Genomic DNA, 18,592 nt, shown 5'->3' with positions numbered 1-18,592 from the left:
AGGTTATGAGAGGCCAACTGTCTTCTTCTTGTGCACTGGATAAGTATGTGATAGACATTGACTTGTATGTGTGAGTCTGAGTTTGAGTTTGAGTTCGAGTGTGTGTGTGTCTGTGTGTGTCTGTGTGTGTCTGTGTGTGTGTGCATGTATATGCACCTGTGTATGCATGCATGTGCGCAACATGTATGTTAATCCATCTGTTTTTGAAAGGACCAGTCTGAAAGCTCTGACACCTCCTTGAAGCTGTAATTGTTTGTTTATTCCATTATCACATCTATTCAGCAAGGTGACCTGTTTTGTTGACAAACTTTGTACGCATTAGCTACTTACTGCCTTTGTAAATATTTTGCTGGTCAAAGAGGGTGTCTGAGACTATAATACTGGTTAACTGATTAGTTACAGTCTTTTTATTTTTCATGCATGTTCCCTGTGTAAGCGTTTGTTTTTGCAAGATCTATTACCAGTAAATATTTGGGGCAGAGTTTTTTCATACCATCAAAGATGATTTATTACTGGTAAATATGACGGGCGCAATAGCCGAGTGGTTAAAGTGTTGGACTTTCAATCTGAGGTTCCCGGGATCAAATCTCGGCAACGGCGCCTGGTGGGTAAAGGGTGGAGATTTTTCTGATCTCCCAGGTCAACATATGAGCAGATCTGCTAATGCCTGAACCCCCTTCATGTGTATATGCAAGCAGAAGATCAAATACGCATGTTAAAGATTGTGTAATCCATGTCAGCGTTCGGTGGGTTATGGAAACAAGTACATTCCTAGCATGCACACCCCCGAAAACGGAGTATGGCTGCCTACGAGGCGGGGTAAAAACAGTCATACATGTAAAAGCCTCTCGTGTACATACGAGTGAATGTGGGAGTTGCAGCCCATGAACAAGGAAGAAGAAGAAGAAGACTGGTAAATATGTTGGGTAGATATATGGCTTTGATATAGACTGTGTGCATAAATGGACAGTAAACCAGCAGTAGGGATGGTTGAGAAAAGAGAGGGTGTGCAATAACAGCATCATCAGCATCAACAACAACCAAAGAAACACATAATCCAATCATGACAGCAATACAGCTGCCCCCAAAACAAGGATTTACAACTTTGAGCATTCAGTCGTGCAAGTGACATTTTATTGTCAGGGAGATAAAATAGATGTCACTGACATTTTTGAACATTTGTTTCGCTAACTGTGCTCAAACAGATTCTTAACAGAAAACAACTTCCTCTTTTTTTCTTTTTCATAAAGTTCAATTGAATGCATTTGAAGCCTTTTTTTTTTTCAACATGAAAACAAGTTTGAGTCATCAAACAATCATTGTTTATCTGTAATTGTAATGCATTGATTTAATTTTTTTTGGTGGTGGTCATGTTGATGTTGCTGGTTATTTCTTCATTTGTTTATTTGTTTATTCAATTTTTGTTTATTGTTTATATTTGCTTATGACACTGTATTATGAACCATTTTTCTCCTTCTTAACCGTTTATGTTGGGTAATTTTTCAACAAAAGTTTTGTAAGCAGTCTTGAAAATCACAAAGTACACCTGACCATTAAAAAAAAAAGAAAAAAAGATACCATCCAGTATTGAATAAGTGTATTTACTCCAAGTTTCTTTTCCACAAAATGTTTAACATTCTTTAAAACCACTAAGGGCACATGAACATCACTGTTATATCAAATTTTGATGGTACCATTCAGTATTGAACCAGTGGTCTCAGTTTTTGCTGTTGTTCAACGTTAAAACTGCATTGCTTACTTTTACTCACCTGACAACTTTCTTGACATCCATTGTCTTTCACAGCCAGATTTTCTTTGTCAGTTTGTGCACTCATATTGCATAATGTATCTTCTGCTTCTATCACTGGTTCATTACAAAAAATGATTATTTCCATTGTTGCCTTACCATTGCACAGCACACACGAAAAAGAATATAAAGACAGTAAAAATTTCTACACTTACAGTTACATCTGATGAGAGAGTGGTGGGTGGGAAGAAGATAAACACCCATCCCTTTCCCAAACTGTCCCAAATGAACTTTACCTTTGACAAAGAAGGTCTGATGCCTCAAGCACATGTTACCCTTTAGCTCAGTGGAGAGTGTCCACTGAATTGTTAACTTCATCAGCACTGCCCATGTGTCTGTCGATGAAGAAGAACCCATGAGACACAGCATTGGCGACAGGAAGAAATGTTTACCACTGCTTCACAAATCTCCCGTTCTTGGTTTGGAAAGAGGTTCACTGCTTGCTTGGCTGCCTTGAGTCCTGCCATGCTCCAGTGTTCATCAAGCATGCACTCTGTTGTGTGTTGTGCGGGTATTCTTATTTGTTAGATTTAGAAAACATTACTGGCATCTTTTTTTTTGTTTGTTTGTTATACATTTGTTATAATATCCCTGATGTGCATTATGATCAATTTGTATATATACAGCAAAAATGTGATACAATGAGTTTTGGATACATGTATCTGCTAACCAGCACAGGATACTAATGGTGTGTGTGACCACATTTATTTGTGTATATCCAGAATTAGTTCTGTATTCAAAAAGGCCATTGAATAAAGATAAATTATACATAAAATGAGTCTTTTATCAGTTTGTTCATTCCCTCTGTCCGGCTCTGTCAAATGATAGAATATTAGTTAATAAAAACTGTATTCATTCTCTTCCCTTTTGTGTAGCACACCTATCTTTTATTCCATCTACCTATACCCCTGTGTGTGTGTGTGTGTGTGTGTGTGTGTGTGCATATGTGAGTGCAAGTGTGTGTGCATATGTGCATGTGTGAGTGTATGTGTGTGTGTGTGTTTGTGTGTGTGTGTGTGTGCAAGGTAGTTTCATATTTTTCAATGGGATGAGCATGAGCAATTTTATTCTACTGCATTCTGTTGTGTTGGACTGTACTGTACTGTACTGTATTGTATAGTATAGTATTGTATTGTATTGTATTATATTACTCTTTTTATGAATGTTCCTCTATGTAAAATTCGGGCTGTTCTCCACAGGGAAAGTGCACCACTACAGAGCAGAGACACCATTTTTTCTGCTTGCAACTGTACTTGCTTTTCCTATGAAAGCTGATTTTTCTACATATTTTTGCCAGGGACAACCCATTTGTTGCAGCGGTGTGTGTGTGTGTGTGTGTGTGTGTGTGTGTGTGTGTAGACAATTTTTGTGTTAACTGGGAAAAAAGTTTAAAAAAATGTATTTTTACTGCTGTAGGTATGTTTCCATATGAATTCATGAATGTGTTATTCATGAATGTGTTGAAGCATCATTTGTAATGCAAATTTCAACAGTAAACACACTGAAATAAAATGATAATACAGGCCACATCTGTTGCCCACAGAATTTCACAGGAAATGGAAAAGAAGCTCAGACAATAACACACACACACACACACACACAACACTCGCACAATGATAGGCACAAAAGCATATATGGACCCCTCTCTCTAAACTCCCACACATGCACACACTGATGTTGGTAATATGGCGTTACAAAAAACAACGTTAAAAAACCCCCTAAAAAATCACATGATCACAGATGTCAAAAAAAAAAAAAAAAAAAAAAAAAAAAGAAGAAGAAAAAAAGAAAAAAAAAAAGAAGAAGAAAAAAAAGCTGTCTTAAATTGGCTGATCCCAGACTTATCTTGTTTTATTTCTGTTTATAAACTGACTACTCATACACCAATTTTTCAATTCCCTTTTTCATGAATCTATTTTTTGGTGTGTTGTTGTTTTCTGCAGGAAGGCGGGAACAGGTGTGGGGGTGGGGGTGGGGGTAGGGGTGGGGTGGGTAGGCAGATGGGATATATGTGTGGGATGATGACAAAATCTTAGCAAAACAGACAAACAAGTCATGATTTGGCTATGGGTCTCAATTTTGAAATCAATGCGACCCTCAATTAATTGACTCCATGAAGTAGTGTAGCTGTTGATATTCTGTTCACTGGTTCATTTTTTTGCTGACTATAAAATTCAGACACATACCTGTTGACTAATTTCAGCACATACACAAAAATGTGGGGTGGAGAGGAGAGAAAAAAACCGGAAGCTGGTGGTGGTGTGATGGGATGTGGGGGTGTGCAATTGTGCAAGCACATAAAGTCACTGACATGTAAATGAATGCACTCAAACACACACACTCTCTCTCTCACATACAAGTGCACACACACTAACTCGTGTGTGCGCGTGCACACACACACACACACACACACAAGTGCATTCACACAAACTCTTATGTGCACAAACACAAATGGATACACACATACAAGGTCAACAAGAGTTTATACATATTTATTACCCAAAAAAGCAGTTAATAAACATCTATTATTAGCTAATTTAGAATAAATCATACACATTCCATAATGTACTGATCAAAAGGATACTGTGTCAAAAATAAAGGAAATTAACAGCAGACACTTTAAAAGCATAATATGAAAAGAATAAACAACAAGGCACGTACAAATGGTTAGATATACTCTGCTACAAATATACAAATAGACAAAGATATTTCTTTGACAATAAACTGTAAAAGGCACATTTGCTAACAGCAAACATGATAATAAATCTCATGTAATGTAAAAATAACAAGGATAAAAATATAATGATAAACTTGAGAATGATAAGTAATGGTATGTGTGGAGTATAATCTTACTGATACGGCAAAAACAAAACAAAGGAACATGGACTATTAAAATAAGTTATGTATTCAACTCTCACCTGATCACAGAAACACTGAACACAGACTTCTTCTCTGAACATTCTTTGTCAAACATATTGACGAAGAAAAAAAAAAAAAAGATTAAAAAAGAAAGCTATTTCAGTAAGGCTCACCAAGATAAAAATGGAAGGTTGGTTTTTTTTGTTTTTTTTAAAAAACATGCTGTAAGCTATTGCCTGTTTTGGTTAGCTGATTATAGAAATATACAAAATTCTCACGGGGACAACTGTTTAAACTAAAATTACAATGTATAAACCACAACATGATTTAAAAAGTAGCAATTAAACAGTGTATTCTTCTTTTTGTGTGCTCAAGACAAACATGAAACTGCAAGAGGGCAAACAACCATGGAATTATCATATCCACGCCACAGGTAAATGGAGCACCAACACCACCTTCCTGCAAACATAAGGCACTGTGGCAGAATCACTGGACTTCTGATTCAGTATTCACTATCTTCTTCTTCTTCCTCTGCGTTTGTGGGCTGCAACTCAAACGTTCACTCATATATACACAAGTGGGATTTTACATGTATGACCATTTTTACACCGCCATGTAGGCAGCCATACTCCGCTTTTGGGGTGTGCATGCTGGGTAGGTACTTGTTTCCATAATCCACCGAACGCTGACATGGATTACAGGATCTTTAATGTGCGTATTTGATCTTTTGCTTGCATATACACATGAAGGGGGTTCAGGCACTAGCAGGTCTGCACATATGTTGACCTGGGAGATTAGAAAAATCTCCACCCTTTACCCACCAGGCACCATCACCGAGATTCGAACCCGGGACCCTCAGATTGAAAGTCCAATGCTTGTAACCATTCGGCTCTTGCACCCGTCATTCACTATCCGAGCCAGTGGTCACCTGTGATCAGGATTCATGGCCCCATTTCTGGATGTTATTGAGTCCTTAGGGAAAGGCACTTTAGTCCTGTTTTCCTCACTCCACCCAGGTGTGAAGGGGTACCTGACTTCAGTTCAGGAAGGTTGAAATGGCAGGAGAGGATTGGAACCTGCCTTCCTGTGCTACGTCCTGGACATGGTGAGTATGGATCTGCGTTCCATGGGTCCTTTAACCGTACAACTACAGGTAAATAGAACACTAACAGAGAAATGTTTGGCACAGCCTTCAATGGGTAGACTGGGATCACACAGTCAAGTGTTGTCCAGTTTCAGGACTGGGTGTTCTCAACTCTGGTGTACTTACAAATGAATCCTAATGTTTCTGATTTTTGTTATAAACAAGCACTTTGACATTTTTGAGTAAAAGTTATCAATGAGCAATCAAATGTTTCTGGATATGCTCAGTAATGAAGATTTAAATGTTTCCCAGTATGTTTTACTGTGAGCAGTTCTGGTATAAAAAGTCAGTGTACGCTGGAGAAAAGTGCTGTATTATTGATCATGTATGCAGAGTATCATTTAGGAGATCATTTAGGAGATAGGAGACAAAACAGAAATCAGAATATGCCACATAAAAATGCAGCAGTTTTTTCTCAATGTGTAGTAAAACACAAGAATCAAATTATGAATATAATCATAAAACAACATTACTGGTTTACCATTAAACCATGTTTTGACCATACCTTTCACAACCATGTGATTCTAAAATGTACAATGTAATCTCGTAACAGCTGAGCAAATATTCAAAACAGTGACTAAACTGGTAAAAAAACATGTAAAGTGCTATATATAATCTGCCTTTTTGATATATGCACAAGAAATGCTGAACATTACAATGCCAAAGGGATACATAACAGAATAGTAGATCAGCACAAGTATTAAAAACTTAAAATGGTAAAAAATATATATACATGATGTACCTACTTGATAGGTGCACAAAAAATGCTAAACATTCCAGTATCACAACACTACACATTAGAATAACAGATTGCTGCAAACAGTATTGACGGTGAACAACATTCTGATTAATACTTTCATTAAAAAGATAAAAGCAAAACAATAACAAACAAAAATAACAAACCACAACAAAAAGAAAGATAAAGTCATACTGACATTGTTCTGTCTACATTTTCATACCTCACTAGTTATCCACAAGTGTCAGCCTTCACATATAACACATCTGAACCTTTAGGAACTATGATCATAACGTTAGCTGTCAGAAGAAAAGGGAGTAAAGGAATTCCAGGACAGGATAAACTCAGACTGTTCCTGTTATGTGTCTCAGATTGATCCTGCTTTTCAAATTACCTGACAGAGTAATAGTAGTAGTGTGTCCATCAAGATCGATGATGACCATCGTTGCCATCCAGCTGGGGGATGGGGGAAGGGTGGTGGTGGGGGAGGGGATGCTCATGAATCTATCTGTGAGTGTGCAGATGGCTGAATAGTCCAATCTGTGCACGAAATGTTCGCTGACAGTTGGGGCTAACAGAGTAGAATGGGGAAAAAAACACAATCCACAAAAAAAGAGACATCTCTTGACGACAATCAAACACTAATCAAAAGAGAAAGCTGAGGTTAAGTTTCTGGAAGCAGCCAATAACAGCATACTTGATCTACAGAATGGCTGAAAGGAAGAGGAAAAGACAGCATGCCAAGTAAAACTGGTTATGCAAGTCACTGGGAGATCTGCAAACGATGGGACTCAACCTGACGATGTTAAAGACGTCTGCCAGAGTTGGCAGAAACCACACAGGACAGTCTGGACCCCTTTGCTCCACAAGAAGCAAAAAAAATCACAGAGAAAGATTAGGGAACAAGCCCGAATGAGATCAGTTTCCAAGGCATGTGGAAACCATACCTCATCATTCAACATTTGATTGAATCCTCGTTCAGATATTGTAACTGTTCAAAGATAAGCCAAAACAAATTATGGGCTCTTTGAATATCACTTTACACACATGTATATAACAACTTTGATCCTGTCAACAAGGATAACAGACATTGTGGAACAAGAGAGAGAGAGAGAGAGAGAGAGAGACACACACACACTCACAAACACACACACATACAGACAGACATGCAGACAGATTGAATTAGAGACACAGCGATCAACTCATTTTGACATGAATTACAGACACTCAGAAAGCTGATATTATGTAACTGTGACAATGTAACACATCAAACAGGGTGAATGTTGATCCACTTCAAAAGAATAATCCATGCTGGGATATGGCATCAAGAAGAACATGTACAGAAGACCTCATAAACACCTCCACCAATCCCAGGTGAAAGATATTACTCATGAAACAAATGTTGAAACACACACAGCTTGACAAGAGTGAGAACCATGCTCCTCTTCAGCTCTTCTACCTGCTTTCTCAGCTCCACCTCATATTCTACACCATTTATAATAAGACAACAGTCGCCGAAATACATAGAATAGGAACAAATACTTGAGAAAGCAGATTAGGTACACAGTTGTTTTTTTTTCTTGTTTTTTTTTTAAGGATGAAAAGCTCAATACTGATGATTTCCAGTATAGCAAGATGTGTCTATGTGTGAATGTATGTGTGAATAGCCGAATTGCATTTTTGTGTGAGCATGTGAGAGTGTATGTGTGTGTGTGTGTGTTTGTGCACGTGTGTGCATGCATGTGTGTGTGAGTGCATGTGTTTGTGTGCATGCGAGCATGCAAACCTGCAATAAAGTACATGGACATGAATTGAGCAATCTACTCAGTTCCAGAAAATAAAAAATCTTTAACAAAACACATTCAACAATACTGCTCTCTGAAAACGAAAACTGTTTCACACCCTGCAAGACAATGTCCAGTGTCAAAACTGACACAGTCTGTAAGAAAATCCTACAGACACTGAGACAATGAGTGCAATTATTTTAGGGAAAAGAATTCACACTTTAAAAAAAAAAAGAAGATAACAGCAGTATGTAAAACCATCGCTGCCATTTGAGACATTCAGAACATGATAACATTGAAAAAAGGGTCAAACCATGTAAACATTTCGGTTCATTTCTTTAATACTTCTCCCATAATACCCTTCTCCAATCTGCCCTTTCTCTCCTACTTTCTATGAATTTCACCACTCTGAAATCACTTCAACGGTTTGAGAGAAATACCTCTTCACAACAAGTCATACTAACACACAGTCAAACACATAATGCATGAAAGGTTTCTCCAAACTTTTTTTTTTCCAGTTCTTATCAAGTGAAACTCTTTCTCTCTCTCTCTCTCTTTCATACACAAACATTCACAGAGTCACACATAAGCATATTTGTTAAAAAAAAAAAAGAAGAAAAAATGTCAAGACAACTGACTCAATCCTGAATCACTGTTTTGTGAAACAACAAACAAAACAGGACATAAAAAGCATCATAACTTGTTTACACCTTACTGTTGCTATTGTCTTTCGTGATTCTATTTAATCCTACCTCATGTTAAAAAACAACCACACACACACACTAGCAAAAGAAAACAAAGAAAGGCACTTTTCAGAGGTGGCTTTTCCAGCAAGTAGCACTCAGGAGAACTGATCTTGTGCAAATCACCAAATAGCCCTCTCCTCAATTTATCTATTTTGTAGATTTCAATAAGGCATTTAACAGAGTGGGTATCCAATCAGTTTACACATCTGCAGAAGACTGGTCAATGCAGTAATAATCACAATACTGATTAGAGCCAAAACCATCAACAAGCATTATTTCACACCCATGTACTTCTTAATGTAATTGTAACAAGTTATTGTTCAAATAAAATACTGATAAATTTTTGAAACAAAAGTAAACCTCCAGAAATCATTTACAAATGTTGAAAATGTCAACAATGAATTTGCACATGTGTGGATGGCACTGTACTAAAGCAAACTGATGGAATATGCTGCGTTCATAGCAGATAACTGGTAACACCGGAAATATACTCACACACACACACACACACACACACACACACACACATCTCTCTCTCTCTCTCTCGTATACATATGTATTTATAAATATCTATACATACATACACACATACATACATATTTGCACAACATAACAGTGGGGGTAAAACAAGTGCAACAAAGTAACAACTAAAACAACTCTTCCATCATTTGAAAATAACTCTGCAAAGATTACATAAAAGGAAATGCAAATTGAAAACCATTTAAAGCCTGTTACTGGGGACCATTTAAATTCTCTTTGTGGTAGAGAGCCAGTTGTATGCTGATATGACTGCAGATTATATACAGATAATTATGTTCTGCAATTTGTGTACACTTACTGAACATCTGTTTCTGTCACTTTAATTCTGAAAAACAGATCTCGCCTTCTGAAACATTTTTTTTAATCCAACCTGTGTGACAAGAATGAATCTTTTTTTTGATGTGACCTTTTGATACATCTATCTTCTGATTACAAATTAATCACGGTGCATGCCATACAAACATATGCATTCCTGATTATTTGCTAAACTGACGGTTACATCTGCAAAGCTTGCAAAGATCTTTCTCCACTCTCTCCCTTAAGGGAAAAAGTGGATCACCACACACACACACAGACACACACACACAGAGAATCAAATTATGCAAATATGCACTATCATCAGCTCATCAAACCAGAGCCATACATGATCATCAGTAAGAGTAAACAGATTTCCACAAAAAAACCCCAACAAATGCTAGTTAAAGCAGCTACACAATTAATGTGTTATACTACACAACAAGACTTTAGTAACCAAATCACACTGGCAAAAACAATCCACAACTGACCGATGCCATGACAGCTTTGTGGTGTAAATGAGTACAAGTACTGGTGACTGAGCATCTGTTCTGCATTTTAGAATACGGTTGCATAACAAATGATAATTTCATTATGAATGACATCAAAATATTCTTGGCCAACCCTATTTGTGGGTACTGTGTGATACCCACTGAACCATATGCATGTACAGATGCTCGCTGAGGTCACTTGCCTGTGATTTTTTTTTGAAAGAAGTGTGCCTGAGAGTAAATCCAAACACGATAATCACAACCTTTATATCAACATAAACAAAATTCAACTGATATACCCTGAAACAAAAGGGCTGCAGAATTGCTAAAAAAAGGTATATGTAACAACGCACAGCATTACACTGTGTTCAAACCCTTCTTCTTGTGCAAGGTTCTTCATTTAATGCAATATCACTAAGCATACATATACACATATTGTATGCACTACTCAATCCCCACCCCAAACCACCCAGCTGATACAGGCTTTAAAACTGTTGAGCAGTTGCACGATTACGTGCACAAATACTGTGAACGGAGCAAAAAAAGAAACAACAACATAAAAACATCAGTTAAAGTCTTTAACTCTTCTGTCAAGAAGAGCATAAAGAAGCGAAACCTGGCTTCAGACTGCAGAAACTACTGCTGTGAATATAAACATCTACTAACAACCACCAGAAGAAAATGGCAAATCACAGAAACCCATTATCATTCAAATATATAAAGTTACTGGTACTCCCCCCTAAAAAAAAATTAAGAAAAACCAAAACAGGTAAAATATTCAAAATTCTTCATTTTGCGACCTGTACAAAAGGGAGAGCGATAGTTTCATTTGCAAGATGTCAAAGTGTGCAGACTGATCCATACACACTGCACCACATCTATTTTTTGGAAAAAAAAGAAAGAAAAAAGAGAGTGACAAGCTGAGTAACTGTATACAGGTTTTAAAATTGAGCAACTTTGATGGTTATTTTGTCATGAAGAAACATAAGTGTTTTTTAACAAAATTTCAAGCAATAAAACAGCAGGAGCAAGGGTATAATATTAACAAAGCTATCGTGTTCTGGAATTAAAGTCAGCCGAGAGGGAATGCGCAATGCTGGCATCATCCAATAAGTTTCAAGAACAACAGAGTGGTGTCTGTTAAAGGACACAAAAACTGATCCAAATGGGCAAGTCAAGATTCAAGAGCCTGTTGAAAGATTAAATCAGCCAGTGAAATGACCACTCAACACTATGCCAGACCTATGAGGTATTGTCAGTATGCTCCCTGAACTACAATAATGCCAAATACAAGGAACAGAAAAGTGATTGTTTCCAGTGACTTACGTCACATCATTTTGGGAGATATCATTTCCTGAGGGTCGACATCACGTCTGATTGATTGATTGATATGGATACTTATACAGCCCCTATCCTTGGTCAGTGACCAAGCTCAAAAAAGCTTTACAAACTCCAAGTCATTGCACTACAGGCTGCCTACCTGGGTAGAGTTGATTGAGAGCTGCCTTTCTTTCTTGTGTCATTCAGTCAGACTTCAGTCATAATCACAGACACACACATACACACACACATGAATATTACAGTGGATTTTTACTACAAAATTTTGCCAGGGACAACCCTCCTTTTACATGCATTCTACACATACAGCCTCACTCAATTGTCTCATCTGAATGAGAACAAATACATGTCAGAAGCTTGCCAAATGAAAACACAAAGGCGTCAGAGACGTGACCATCATCAGGAAATATGCAAGAGAACGCAGTGCAAGACTGGCAGCATCACAGCACACAACATGATTGAAAGAACTCAGCTGACAAAGACAAAGAAATGAATTACTCTGGGTACACCATCAAATGGTGTTACTCTGGGTAACCACAGCCAGAGCCATGAAGGCACTCCAGCCACCAAGGATATGTCACAGATACAAGAGTTTTTGTTTTCAAACCACCAAGAAAAAATGCAAAATTAAAATGTGTGTGGAATGTTCAGCCACATGTGATCTGTGAAGGCCATGGCAACAGTTCTGTAACAGGCTTGCTAAAGAAAACAGTAACCAGGGCATGGGATCAGCATTAATCAACAACCAGCTCTTAATGTAATCAAGCCAAAAAGTGGATTTCCACATGGCCACAATACTTCAGTGACCCGAGAATAAGCAATAGGTCAAGAGGCACCTTCACAGAGAAACTCAAGATCAACAACTACTTCCTGGAGCTTATTTACAGACAGCTTCTCTCCCCTATGTGAACAGAGTTACAGACAGCTTCTCTCCCCTAACTATGTGAACAGAGTTACAGACAGCTTCTCTCCCCTAACTATGTGAACAGAGTTAACTATGTGAACAGAGTTACAGACAGCTTCTCTCCCCTAACTATGTGAACAGAGTTACAGACAGCTTCTCTCCCCTAACTATGTGAACAGAGTTACAAGACATCCAAATGTGCTCAAATGAAGAACTGGGCACAAGGGAAAATGCCAGGAAAATGGAAACGCTGAAGTGAATGCAAGACTGAGTGATACTTGAAAGGAAGACTGCAAGTTCATTCTTCATCAAACCTTCAATCTGAGCATCAGTCTACACAGATATTGTACTACGTTTCCCATATACAAATGTAAGATCTTTGATGCTTAAAGTATGTTTAAAGTGGATTTAAAAACCAATGAAAAAAAAGTACAAAGTCTGTGCAAATGGCCACTGAGTATGTTATTGCTGCCTGGACTTAACAGCAGTAAAACATCCTGAGGCAGTTCAATAAGTTATTGACAATATAACCATGGACAATGAACTGTCAAAGGATAAATGTAGTTGGTAACAAAAAAATGGAGCTGCTGTTCTCAGACAACTCATCATGTTAAAAAATCATCATGTGCTGCATGACCTGTAGTTCATGTGATCAGGTCAGGCCCATAACCAACCTTTGCTCTCTTGTCAACTGTCATAAGAGAATTTAACCAGGAGAGAAAAATCAGTTCCTTCAAGTCCTTGGTTCTCCAGTGTTTTTCATATTAATATCAGAATACAGGCTGGATTAGATTAACAGTAAACATAGCCATTTTACAATATGAAACACACGATAATGATGAAAATCTCATTTTACACCTCCACAGCAAAAGATTTATATAAAGAAATCGATAATATAACTTTTACAGGAACACATCATTATTGATAAACAGCACTGGTGATCATCAGCTCTTATTTAAAAAAAATTAAAAAGCAATTTAGACAATAGAGCAGAATTTCTGTTATTTTTTAATGCATAACTGTAATCTGACAGATAAACCTATGAGTTAAAAAAAAAAGTCTAAAAAACAGTATGCTTTCAAATGAAGTTCACTGCCTTTGTCAAATGTCACACTACAAGTGTTACTTCAGCTGCCATTCCATACTCATTTTGAAAATATCACCCTTTCCCTACCCCTCCTCCCCTAAAATAAAACCAAAAACAGCTGCCCTCTCATGATTTAAAAGAAACCCAAAAACAACAACTTAAAAACAAAACAAAACAAATTTAAAAAGCAGCACATCAATCAACTAAGAATACTTATGTTTCAAGCCAACCTCATGCTGCATAATACCTTTTGTTAAACTGATGAAGAACACACTTAGTTTCACTTTCAAAGAGGTATCAAAGCACGCACAATGCTCCATATGTGCTATAATCTGCTGTTGAACAAACAAAGAAACATAATATAAAAAAAACAGAGAAGAAGCACAAGCCTGACCTTTGCATGAACCCAACATGCTGATCAAGGCCTTCAACACACCAAAATTCACCCCCCCCAAAAAAAAACTTCATATTGCGTGTCCCTTCATGTCAGATGTGTACCGTGTATCTCAGCCAGGTGTGTACTGCACACAGCCCCCAGCCAGCCATGCTCCTGCTGTACACACTCCACACTCATCCACAATTCCCACATACGCCAAATGTGTACTTCACCCACAAACCCTATGGCACACACATCCATGGCTCTCAGTGGATGAGTGATCATGTCACTGAACCAGCACCGTCCAGCTGCCACAGAGCTCAGCACAGGTCTGCCAACAGGATCTCATGCTGCTTTCCTCGTCTGTTCACAGCGTCAGTGATTCCTCCACCCACTGCAGGGATAGGATAAGATCCAAGGAATGTTGTAATTATTCATGGCATCATGACAAAGTGGGGGATGACTTTAGTGAATGAAGGGGAAGGTCGGGGGTCAGGGGGCCAGGGGTTGGAGGGGGCGGGGAGGGTGGGGGTGGGGGCGAGGGGGAGTAGGAAGATGGTGTAAAAAGATGAAAATGGTAAAAAAAGAAAAGAAAAGAAATTATCAGCACACAGCTGAAGACACAAAGCCATGAAATGAGGCTGAACAGATTGATGTGGTTTATCATTATTATTACTGCACACACAGACACACACACATATGTAAGAACTTTCACACACCACACTCAAACACAAACAGAGTACACACACACACACACATGCATACACAAACTGAAAGTGAGATGGAAAGGTGTCAATAATATTTCTTCAGTCCAGAAAATTATACTGAGTAAGGATAATGACTTTGTAAAATTAACATGAATGACATCTCCAAGGAAAACATGGAACACAAGGCTGATAATGGAGGCATCACCTTCCAGAAACACGTCTTCCTTCAGCTTTAAGATAACCTCTTAGAATTTTGTAACACTTCTCTCTTTTTCAATCATTCACATATCTTCGCAATTCTATCAACTGTTTGACTTAGCGGCATCTTTACGTCATACCACAGCTGTGTAACAGGAAAAACATTTTCAGTCAACCAAGCGCCACAAGTAAAACGGTCATACCTGCTGTAGAGTGAAGACTGCCGCATCCTTTTTCAGATGCTTCTGGTACACATCTGAAGGAACAAAAATCACAGCAGTACAGAAATGTATCGTATGTATGCGATATGTTCTGTCGCCACTTACCTATCATGCCATCACTTAAAAAAATTTTTTTTAGTTCCTTACTATGCCCATTAACCCCCCCCCCTCCTTCATTTCTGTTCCTCTTCACACCATCACTATTTTCCCATTTCTGTTCCTCTTCACACCATCACTATTTTCCCATTTCAGTTCCTCTTCACACCATCACTATTTTCCCATTTCAGTTCCTCTTCACACCATCACTATTTTCCCATTTCAGTTCCTCTTCACATCATCACTATTTTCCCATTTCAGTTCCTTTTCACACCATCACTATTTTCTCATTTCAGTTCCTCTTCACACCATCACTATTTTCCCATTTCAGTTCCTTTTCACACCATCACTATTTTCCCATTTCAGTTCCTTTTCACACCATCACTATTTTCCCATTTCAATTCCTTTTCACACCATCACTATTTTCTCATTTCAGTTCCTCTTCACACCATCACTATTTTCCCATTTCAGTTCCTTTTCACACCATCACTATTTTCTCATTTCAGTTCCTCTTCACACCATCATTATTTCCCCATTTCAGTTCCTTTTCACACCATAACTATTTTCCCATTTCAGTTCCTTTTCACACCATCACTATTTTCCCATTTCAATTCCTCATCACACCATCACTATTTTCTCATTTCAGTTCATCATCACACCATCACTATTTTCCCATTTCAGTTCCTCATCACACCATCACTATTTTCCCATTTCAGTTCATCACACCATAACTATTTTCCCATTTCAGTTCCTCATCACACCATCACTATTTTCTCATTTCAGTTCCTCATCACACCATCACTATTTTCCCATTTCAGTTCATCACACGTTCACTATTTTCCCATTTCAGTTCCTCTTCACACCATCACTATTTTCCCATTTCAGTTCCTCATAAAACCATCACTATTTTCCCATTTCAGTTCCTCATCACACCATAACTATTTTCTCATTTCTGTTCCTCTTCACACCATCACTATTTTCCCATTTCAGTTCCTCATCACACCATCACTATTTTCTCATTTCTGTTCCTCTTCACACCATCACTATTTTCCCATTTCAGTTCATCACACCATCACTATTTTCCCATTTCAGTTCCTCATCACACCATCATTATTTTCCCATTTCAGTTCCTCATCACACCATTACTATTTTCCCATTTCAGTTCATCACACTATCACTATTTTCCCATTTCAGTTCCTCATCACACCACCACCATTTTCCCATTTCAGTTCCTCATCACACCATCACTATTTTCCCATTTCAGTTCATCACACCATCACTATTTTCCCATTTCAGTTCCTCATCACACCATCATTATTTTCCCATTTCAGTTCCTCATCACACCATCACTATTTTCCCATTTCAGTTCCTCATCACACCATCACTATTTTCCCATTTCAGTTCCTCATCACACCATCACTGTTTTCCCATTTCAGTTCATCACACCACCACTATTTTCACATTTCAGTTCATCATACCATCACTATTTTCCCATTTCAGTTCCTCATCACACCATAACTATTTTCCCATTTCAGTTCATCACACCATCACTATTTTCCCATTTCAGTTCATCATATCACCACTATTTTCCCATTTCAGTTCCTCATCACATCACCACTATTTTCCCATTTCAGTTCATCAAACCATCACTATTTTCCCATTTCAGTTCCTCATCACACCACCACTATTTTCCCATTTCAGTTCATCACACCATCACTATTTTCCCATTTCAGTTCCTCATCACACCATAACTATTTTCCCATTTCAGTTCCTCATCACACCATCACTATTTTCCCATTTCAGTTCCTCGTCACACCATCACTATTTTCCCGTTTCAGTTCATCACACCATCACTATTTTCCCATTTCAGTTCCTCATCACACCACCACTATTTTCCCATTTCAGTTCCTCATCACACCATCACTATATTCTCATTTCTGTTCCTCTTCACACCATCACTATTTTCCCATTTCAGTTCCTCATCACACCATCATTATTTTCCCATTTCAGTTCCTCATCACACCATCACTATTTTCCCATTTCAGTTCCTCATCACACCATCACTATTTTCCCATTTCAGTTCATCACACCATCACTATTTTCCCATTTCAGTTCCTCATCACACCACCACTATTTTCCCATTTCAGATCCTCATCACACCATCACTATTTTCCCATTTCAGTTCCTCATCACACCATCACTATTTTCCCATTTCAGTTCCTCATCACACCATCACTATTTTCCCATTTCATTTCCTCATCACACCATCACTATTTTCCCTTTTCAGTTCATCACACCACCACTATTTTCCCATTTCAGTTCATCATCACACCATCACTATTTTCCCATTTCAGTTCCTCATCACACCATCACTATTTTCCCATTTCAGTTCATCATACCACCACTATTTTCCCATTTCAGTTCCTCATCACATCACCACTATTTTCCCATTTCAGTTCATCACACCACCACTATTTTCCCATTTCAGTTCCTTATCATATCACCACTATTTTCCCATTTCAGTTCATCACACCATCACTATTTTCCCATTTCAGTTCCTCATCACACCATAACTATTTTCCCATTTCAGTTTCTCATCACACCACCACTATTTTCCCATTTCAGTTCCTCGTCACACCATCACTATTTTCCCTTTTCAGTTCCTCATCACACCATCACTATTTTCTCATTTCAGTTCCTCGTCACACCATCACTATTTTCCCATTTCAGTTCCTCATCACACCACCACTATTTTCCCATTTCAGTTCATCACACCATCACTATTTTCCCATTTCAGTTCCTCATCACACCACCACTAATTTCCCATTTCAGTTCCTCATCACACCATCACTATTTTCTCATTTCTGTTCCTCTTCACACCATCACTATTTTCCCATTTCAGTTCCTCTTCACATCATCACTATTTTCCCATTTCAGTTCCTCATCACACCATCACTATTTTCCCATTTCAGTTCCTCATCACACCATCACTATTTTCCCATTTCAGTTCCTCATCACATCATCACTATTTTCCCATTTCAGTTCCTCATCACACCATAACTATTTTCCCATTTCAGTTCATCACACCATCACTATTTTCCCATTTGAGTTCATCATACCATCACTATTTTCCCATTTCAGTTCATCATACCATCACTATTTTCTCATTTCAGTTCCTCGTCACACCATAACTATTTTCCCATTTCAGTTCCTCATCACATCACCACTATTTTCCCATTTCAGTTCCTCATCACACCATAACTA

At 38.0% G+C, this 18,592-nt stretch overlaps 2 protein-coding genes across 3 annotated transcripts in view; one reads left to right on the top strand and one right to left on the bottom strand.

Annotated features, from left to right (window-relative positions):
- LOC143281633 (uncharacterized) overlaps nt 1-2,576 on the top strand; it is a 3,917-nt gene extending 1,341 nt beyond the window's left edge. The window contains exon 2 of the mRNA XM_076586880.1: nt 1-2,576. This exon is cut by the window's left edge and continues 325 nt beyond it. The gene's annotated coding sequence lies outside the window, so the exon portion shown is untranslated.
- Nucleotides 2,577-4,882: 2,306 nt separating this feature from the next.
- LOC143281010 (calpain-9-like) overlaps nt 4,883-18,592 on the bottom strand; it is a 41,707-nt gene continuing 27,997 nt past the window's right edge. The window contains exons 17-19 of one of the 2 annotated variants that reach the window (XR_013055083.1): nt 15,215-15,267; nt 12,791-14,500; nt 4,883-12,734 (exon numbers count right to left, since the gene is read on the bottom strand). Coding sequence is in view for 1 of the 2 variants with exons in the window: in XM_076585891.1 (XP_076442006.1) it covers nt 14,474-14,500; nt 15,215-15,267 (80 nt within the window). In the remaining variant the exon portion in view is untranslated. Of the gene's footprint in view, nt 14,501-15,214; nt 15,268-18,592 lie in introns of both variants that reach the window. The other variant, XM_076585891.1, reaches the window with a different exon arrangement.

Source organism: Babylonia areolata, chromosome 4 (genome assembly GCF_041734735.1).
Source record: "Babylonia areolata isolate BAREFJ2019XMU chromosome 4, ASM4173473v1, whole genome shotgun sequence".
NCBI classification, from domain to species: domain Eukaryota; kingdom Metazoa; phylum Mollusca; class Gastropoda; order Neogastropoda; family Buccinidae; genus Babylonia; species Babylonia areolata.
Note: the sequence above shows the minus strand (reverse complement) of the source record. Positions and strands in the feature narration are given on the sequence as shown.